The 8,694-nt window shown below is 40.9% G+C and overlaps 1 protein-coding gene across 1 annotated transcript; it reads left to right on the top strand.

Moving 5' to 3' along the window:
• The first annotated feature begins 1,529 nt into the window (after positions 1-1,529).
• Positions 1,530-1,985, top strand: LOC136825225 (uncharacterized). The gene has a single exon (XM_067081248.1). The coding sequence runs from the start codon at positions 1,530-1,532 to the stop codon at positions 1,983-1,985; it is 456 nt and encodes a 151-aa protein (XP_066937349.1).
• Positions 1,986-8,694: the final 6,709 nt, after the last annotated feature.

The following is an 8,694-nucleotide window of genomic DNA, read 5'->3' as shown; positions in this document are numbered from 1 at the left end:
CGTCTCCTAGGGCCAAGAACCCACCTCGCGGCCATCATGTAACACACCATCTTCAGCTGCTGCTCCACCCTGGGCCCCTCACCGGCTGGCGGCTGCCCAAACGAACGTCCTCAAGTCGAACTGCTGCTGGTACAGTTCTCATCCCCAAAGAGACACTACTGCTGCGAACCTGACTAAACCGTTGGCGCCACGCCAACACAGACGTAAACAGCCCATAACACCCATAAAACAACCAAAGCAATACCTTCCTCTCGACAGAAAAAAAAAAAAAGATAAAAATTTTTTTTTTCAAACAAAGAAACCTCCCCCTCCAATGTGGTGAAAACTCTCCGACAACCAGAGCAGAGCCAATCCTGAATCCAACGCACTTAAGAACCAGTTTTACCCAGGATCTAGATGGAAATATTATTGGGGCTGCTCTGGCTAATCGACAGCTCACAGGGAGGAATAACAAAAATACAGGAGTTTGTGATAAAAATAGATTTATTAATATTAAATCTTAATAAAATCTATAACAAAAAAAAAACCATAACAAATGGAGCCAGGTCAGCTGATTTATATCAAAAATAGAAGTACCAGCAGCATCGATAAAAAAAAAAGCCATCTCCAGCCCCCACCCTTAACGACAACAGGCCGTATTATCACGAGTCCTGCTGCCGTCTCGTCAAATACCAGGACCAGGGGCCACTGCACCTCTCCACCTGCGGCCAACAGAACCATCTTCGTTGGTGCGCTGCTCCACCCTGAGCCCAAACACCCAGACGTCCTCAAAGTCGAACTGCTGCTGGTACTCAAAGTTCTCATCCCCAAGACGTGACAACCCGTTCACTACTGCTGCCCGAACCTGACTAAAGGTTGGCGCCACAGATAAACACTCCTGTGAAAATAAGAGGAGGGGAGAGGATTAGGGCAAACAAACAAACTACCATAACACCCATCAGGAACAACCAAAGATCTAATAAGGACCTTGCCCGCGAACAAGCTGCTGACCCTGAGACCCCAGCCTGCCATCACCTCGGCTGAAGTGGAAGGACATGCCCTTCCGGCTCAGGAGGATCAACATTACTGAGCGATGTCAGTTGGTACCCGCCTCCAGACATCGGCTGGTTTTCAACATCATCCACGGCCTATCCCACCCCTCCGGAAGGACACCAGCCAGACTGCTGATGGAGAAGTTCGTCTGGCATGGTATACGGAAAGACGCGACGGCCTGGCAAGACAGTGTATGCAGTGTCAGACAAGCAAAGTGGGACAGCACACCAAATTGGGGGTGGGCGAATTCCCCCAGCTGAAGAGACGCTTTGGGCACATCCACATTGACGTAGTAGGACCTCTTCCCCCATCTGGAGGAGCCAGATACCTTCTGACAGTCATTGACAGCTCCACCAGGTGGCCCGAAGCTACACCCATGGAAGAAGCCACCTCCAGTGCATGCGCGGAAGCCCTCCTCTCCAGCTGGATCAGCCAATATAACGACAGACAGGGGACCCACTTTCCTGTCCGAGCTGTGGACTGCCCTGGCACGTCTAATGGGGACCACTCACCACAGCACCACCGCCTACAACCTTGCAGACAACAGAACGGTGGAAAGGTTCCACAGGTCTCTGAAGGTGTCCCTCATGGCTCGTTGCTCCTCTGAAAACTGGAAGTACCAGCTGCCCTGGTTCCTCCTCCGGTTGAGGACAGCCCCCAGAGCCAACGGCGACCCCTCCTCAGCGGAAAAGGTCTACGGGGAGACTCTGGTCGTCCCGGGGGAACTCGTCACAGAGGACAGGGACGATGTAGGAACACAGGGGCTCCGAGACAGGGTTGGAAAGTTCGCTCCCTGCCAAAAGACATTCACCGACAGGACGTCCCCCTTCATGCCCCCTGGGCTGTCCTCCGCCACCCTCGTCTTCGTCAGGAACAACGCCGTACACCCACCCTTGACTAGACCCTACAGGGGACCTTTCCTTGTACTGGGAAGGAACAAGAAGGCATTCTGAATATCTATCCATGGGCGGGAAGACTGGGTGTCAATAGATCGTCTAAAACCCGCATTCCTGGAGGGGGGCAATGGAGGCGGACCCCAAGATCTCCTGTGGGATGTGGCAACCCCTCAAACAACCCCGGTCGAGGAAGGAGGCGAGGGCATCCCCGAAAAACCCAGAAACCTGACAGAAAGGCAGCCCAACAAACCACTGCAGAGGACACCGGGGAAGGCAACCACCCTCCCCAATTGACATTAAGAAAGAGAGGCCCCCGTCGTCGCCCCAGCAGATAGATGGTTTAATCAGACGTTGCCTCCATCTTGGGGGGGAGTACTGTAAAGCCCATGCTCAACGCGTTCTCTGTAGAGAACATCCTGTTTTCTGCGGTGCCTTTTCATCTACCTAAGGTCGATTGGAATATATATTTATCATCATAATTGTAAACTGTATATATGTTGTTTTTCTAAACAATCATGTTTTATGTACAAGTAACAAGTTATTTATGTTATATGTCAGACATTGTTGATCACTATGTTCTCTGTATGAACTTGTCCTATTTTTGTAAGGAATTAGTTTGACCTCAGGTCACCTGTAAATCTTTGTACCAGCGGTCTCTGCGAACTATGCAGACGTCCGCATCCTGCTTTATAAGCAGCTCGTTTTCATCAATAAACCAGCAGTACTTGTCTTCCTGCTCATTATTTCGCACCTTCTCACACACACACACTTGCGTAAGGAATGTTTACCCACAGTAACTGAACAACTGTGAAATAAATTATTTCCCAATAGTCACGGTCCCCAGAGATACTACAATAATTAAATAATCCCTTCATTAAACCATAAACGCCAATGCGAACTGCCGATTGTTATATAAAAAAAACAAGACACATAAGCCACGCCCAAAATTCAAATGTGCTGCATAGAGGATGGCGAAGAAGGCAAGAAACTCCACCCAAACTAATGATGTTGCCGACACGTCACTCAGGGGATGACGTCACTACTGCCACTGCCCAATATTAGTTGCAGTGCAATCAAAAAGCAATTCACCCGCCCCCCATAACTGGTTTGTACACTTCAAGTCTGACACTAAAATTAACAATGAAACAAATGATGATAACACTTACGTACACCGTTGCTTGACGATGTGGAAATCCTTCCACCAAAGAAAGAGAGAGAGAGAGAGAAAAAAAAAACACGTTTTCGCCTGTTTTACCACACACAAGTAGTCAAGATACCTAAATTATATATATTGCGCACACACCCCTCTTCCCAAAACATTCCCCAATATGAACTAAAGTTCAGAAATACCTGTAAACAATAAATCTTGCACCCCATGACGCATCATTAAACACACACAGACACTCACACTCAAGAAAGACTGACTCGAGTGCATTTCACATCTTCCTAAACCGAATTGCTGAACCATCAAAATCCCTATTCTGAGATGCCAATACTACTGTAGTATTAATAAGATATGTCTCTTCAGAAGCGTAACCTATACCCTATCTATTTACCTACTTGACTATCTATTCATGTCTATTACCACTGCCCACCACACTGTTATTATCCTACACAAGGTCAATTAGGGTCATAATCTCTTACGGCATCTGTTTTAAGAACAGCATCATATCATCATGCATCCCTAAGATTCTCTGGTAGCAATGAACTGCACTGGGTCAACACATTCCTTCTCTCTCATCGACTCCTCTCACTGAACCTATCATCAAACAAAGGCCTACTGGAATTAAACACCAAGATACAAAACTAGACTTTATTTGCAAATTTAACAAAAGTAGTTCAGCAAAAGCTACAGTCATGAAATGGAGTGACTCACACCCCACATAAATGGAAATCATGACTAGAGGAAATTCAGACTCACAATCTATCGAATTAATGATGGCAGACCAACCAATACTAGTGACTAACACCCTGGTCACCAAACAAAATAGAGAGGTCATAATTATTCTAGACCAAAATAAATGTCACAGAATATGTTAAAAGAACACCACTTCCAAAATATTCATCATCACAGAACGAACCCAGAATTCCTGTTAAAAGAAACATATCATATATAAAAGCCTGAAATGGTTTTTAAAGAAATCAACATTCAAAACAGAAAAATGCACAATGGAGAACAGAATGGGAAAATGCATCATGAAGAAACAGAAATTTCACTGCGACACAAAAATGGATATTCCATATAATGTCTGAAAAGACGTGTTAATGAGTTAATTTACTCATTTCCTATTGCCATAAATAAACGATCTCACAGGTGCTGTTCTTATCCACTAACACTGCACAAAGAGCTAATCACACCCAGGCACAAATCGAAGTCCATAGCCATTGTATGTTCCTCTCATAATATACCCAGAGAGAGTGCACACATGCACGCACACACTCAATAACCCCTCCCTGAAAGCGTGACAATGCCGGTTCAGTGTTCGAAAGATCACACCGCTTCCATCAATCTGTCACATGATCAGAAGGCACAAATGAACGTGTCAGATACCCACCGCATCTAACTGTGGAAACCTCCATCATCAACACAAATGCCACCTGCACAGGATACACCTTTCACAGGCCAGTACATAGTTCGTCAAAGACTTAATATATATGTTGAAACAGTGCTTCAGTAGGAAGGAAGAACTGACAAAAGTTAAGTTTAAAATTAGGCAGGCAGAAGTCCAACCCGAAAGAAAGAAATTCTTCACGTTTAGATAAAATATATTAAGAATAGTTAAAAGACGGTACTTAATTGGTTATGGAATTAGGAAGTAAAATACCCAGATTGGTTAGTTTTTTAGCATGTCTCCCCTGAATATTATTAATAAAACCTTGGATACATTTGTTAAAGAGCTTAATAAAAATAATCCTGTCAGAAAAGGAAAAAGCATTAATAGTGGAGCGGGTAACTACAAAAAATAGGTGAAAAGTGCAAATGGTGGTACAAGCATGAAACTTGGCTCAACTATTCTTCTTGTCCCTTGGTCTCATTATCAACCTCCGGCCACACAAAATTTTGCCATTTTCAAAGATGGCCGACAGGTTTTCACAATGGCATCTTGTGGATATTTGAATGTTGGCATTTAATTGATTAATCACATTCAAATCCCTAAGTCACTCCCAGTTTATATTAAAAATTAAAAACAAGCCTTTATATATGTAGATACATCATTTCTCTGCATAGAAATATCCAAGATAGCTGTCACTATATAAAAAATGTCTGCCAAAATGCCAAAAATTGGTTCTTAAGCTCATATATGAGGCTAAAGATCGGGTAATACGTGGATTTGGGGTAACTTCAGCCTGATCAGTTCATTTGTTGTAGATTAGAAATCAGTTGATCCCAGTTAATTAATTTTCATCCTCATTTAGAAAAAAAATGGGTAATAAGCTTAATGTAAAAGTGTAATAGTGTAGTGTCAGTGTACTACCAGGGCACACTGGTTGACACTATAGCTATGAAACTCAGCATGGGGTTCAGTGCTAGCTAATGGCGGAGATTTGTTATTAGTTTCCCAAATGCTGTTTAGCTAGCCCCACTCCAAAGTTAAACAGCTGCATCTAAACTGACAGTATGTGCCAACATGGGAAAGCTGAGGCAAGGAAGATGGGGCTTTAGTCTTCTAGATGGTGTACAGATCACACAGGAATTAAATAGCACTGGATGAATGATCGGGCTAGGGGTAGGATTATGACATATCTGAGCCTAGTTGTATCCCATATCTGAAAGTGCATATATGTTATATAGGTGGTAAAAGGATAAACCCTTGGCGTATAGAGCAAAAGTAATGGCAGGACAATCTTGGAAGTCAACGTCTTTCCTGAAGGGAGATAGTACGACTAACTGGAAGCTTTGTTGCTTGTGCCAAGAGGACACACGTGAAAGACTTGCTACAAACATTCCTGAGTTCTGTAAGTTAAATGCAATGCCCATACCATTTCGTCCCAAAAGGCTTGATGAAGGTGATGGAATTCTGCAGACCTTTGAAAATAACAAAGCAACATATCATGATTCATGTATGCTGAAGTTCAAAACAACAAAACTAGAAAGGAAAAGGAAGTTATAGTGTAAAACAAAAGAAGAAGATGATGCCCTATCAGCAAAATTCACACGTAGTAGCTAGAAGGCAGATGAAGAAGATGCAGAAGAATCTAAGGCTAAGAAAGAAGGAATATGCTTTATTTGTGACCAACCAGCACCAATCAAAGATTTACGGTTGGCCATGACATTGCCTTTACATGAAAAGCTGCAACAAGGCGCCACCAACCTACTAGATGAGAAACTTCTGGCCAAGCTTAGTGCTGGAGATATTGTTTCTCAGGACCATATGTATCACCCATCTTGTCTGACAGGTGTGTACAACAGGGAAAGGGCCTGGCTAAATTCCCAGAAAATTGGAGATGATTATGTGCAGTACAGACAAGAGGCATGTGCCCATGCTTTTGCTGAGCTTGAGATGTACATAAAAGACAAGCAGTTGACTACAGATGGGTGCTGCTATTTTATAATGGTAGAACTTTATGATTTGTACAAACAAAGACTGGAACAGCTAAATGTTGATGGTTCCTTTGTGCACCGAACACGGTTAAAAGAACAGATACTTGCTCACATTCCATAACTGGAGGACTTTAAAAAGGAAAGAGAAATTTGGTATGCCTACAGAAGGAAAATGGGAGAAGCACTAGCCACGGCATGTGACTACAATGATGCACTAATCATGACCAAAGCAGCTAATATATTGAGGAAACAGATGCTTGAACATGAGATAGAATTTGATGGAACCTTAACAGCAGACACCAGAAGAGAATCTGTGCCATCAAGTTTGTTGAAATTTGTAAGTGTGCTACAAAACGGTGGCGATATAAAATCCCAACTTAAATATGGAACATCATCTACTGATCTAGCTTGAGCACAACTTTTGCACTTCAACTGTCGAAAAAATCCAGCATCTTCAACATTCTCCAGACATTCCAAGTCAAGAGAACCTCCGTTTCCAATACATATTGGTCTCCTGGTCTTTACAAAAACCAGGAAGCGTCAATTAATTGATACAATCCATCACCATGGAATCAGCATCAGCTATGATAGGGTTCTGGAATTGACTAAAGGGTTAGGAGACGCAGTTGCAACAAGGGCTGTGGAGGAAGAAGCAGTTTGTCCCACTACACTAAGAAAAGCGAATAAAATATACTATAGAGGTCCCACTCACAACAGACAAATAGATTTCAACAACAAAATAAAGCTTCCGTACGATGAAAACATCCAAAAGGCCTCCGAACAACTCAGGCCTAACAATCCTTTCATTTTCTATTATCCCAAATCCATCGGAGTTCGCTCGTTGGCGTATACTTAAATAACAAAAGGGAAGAAGCCGGAGTTTACAAGATACCGTGTAGTAATTGTCAGGACATCTACGTAGGCGAGACAGGTAGATCGCTCTCGCAAAGAATAACAGAGCACAAAAAGATCAGTACGTTACGCTCGGAGAGTTCGGGAATTTTCCTACATATCAGAAATACAGGGCATGTCATTAACTGGAGTGGGGGGAGTTGGTTTTCAAAAGTAGCTGTCCGTACAAAAGAAGGATGCTGGAATCTGCTATCATCAATCAAACCAACAATATGAACCTGTCAGGAGGACATTGGAAATCGGATGACATCGACACCTTAATCCTCAAACCCCTCCTGAAGAAGATGACCCAAGAAACGCGACCGCCAGATCCATCGCCAAACGGGAGCTAATGAGGCCAAAAACCACTAGGGAATTTGGTCATTCTCCTCCTTAAGAAACGCCACCTCCATAACATCGGAGGCCTAGGGCCACACCTTTATGTTTTTGTATATATACCATTGTAACTTTCCACCTGTCCATATTCTACCAGTGAACAGGGGCACAGAAGCTAGTGCCCGAAATATATGGTTTCAACGTTTAAATAGTGTTTTATGGGCCTTCTTATATTCATATTACACTGTAGTATTACAGGAAAAGACATTCATATATATATATATATATATATATATATATATATATATATATATATATATATATATATATATATATATATATATATATATATAATAAAAAATAATTCTTAAAATTCTAATTTATATATATATATATATATATATATATATATATATATATATATATATATATATATATATATATATAATCTAATTGTTGTTATTAAAAGTTCGAATTTTATGTTCAAAATAAATATAAAATTTATCACTTTCAAATGAACAATCAATTTTATGATAATTTTTTAGATATATTTTTGCTATATTCCTACACATTTTATACTTTTTTTTGAAAAATTTATATAAAAATATATAAAAATTATCAGTAGAATAACAAATGTATATAATTCTTTTACTGTATTTTCATCTCGAAAAACATTTTGTTTAAATGATTCCCCCATATTTTGTCTATGTCTATAATAAGGAGAATTTGTTGTGGCCCTTTTTCGAAGAGAAAAATTTTGTTTTCGTCGACAATTTTTTAAACCTCTCTTATTTAATAATAAGGGAATAATATATAAAGCAAATAAATCAATAATTTCAGTTATATCTCCATTTGAAATATTAATTGATGATAATATTACCATTAAAAAGTAGTTTATAATACCTTTATTTAAAATTATTCCCATTTTTTTAGTTATATTTTTAATATGTTTTTCATTTTTTTGGTACATGAGTTTTTAATATTATCTATTTCTTC

This window comes from Macrobrachium rosenbergii, chromosome 37 (assembly GCF_040412425.1).
Source record: "Macrobrachium rosenbergii isolate ZJJX-2024 chromosome 37, ASM4041242v1, whole genome shotgun sequence".
NCBI classification, from domain to species: Eukaryota; Metazoa; Arthropoda; class Malacostraca; order Decapoda; family Palaemonidae; genus Macrobrachium; species Macrobrachium rosenbergii.
Note: the sequence above shows the minus strand (reverse complement) of the source record. Positions and strands in the feature narration are given on the sequence as shown.

What these genes read in the sequence shown, in the direction of transcription:
- LOC136825225 (XM_067081248.1), top strand. Translation starts at nt 1,530, where the DNA reads ATGGGGACCACTCACCACAGCACCACCGCCTACAACCTTGCAGACAAC.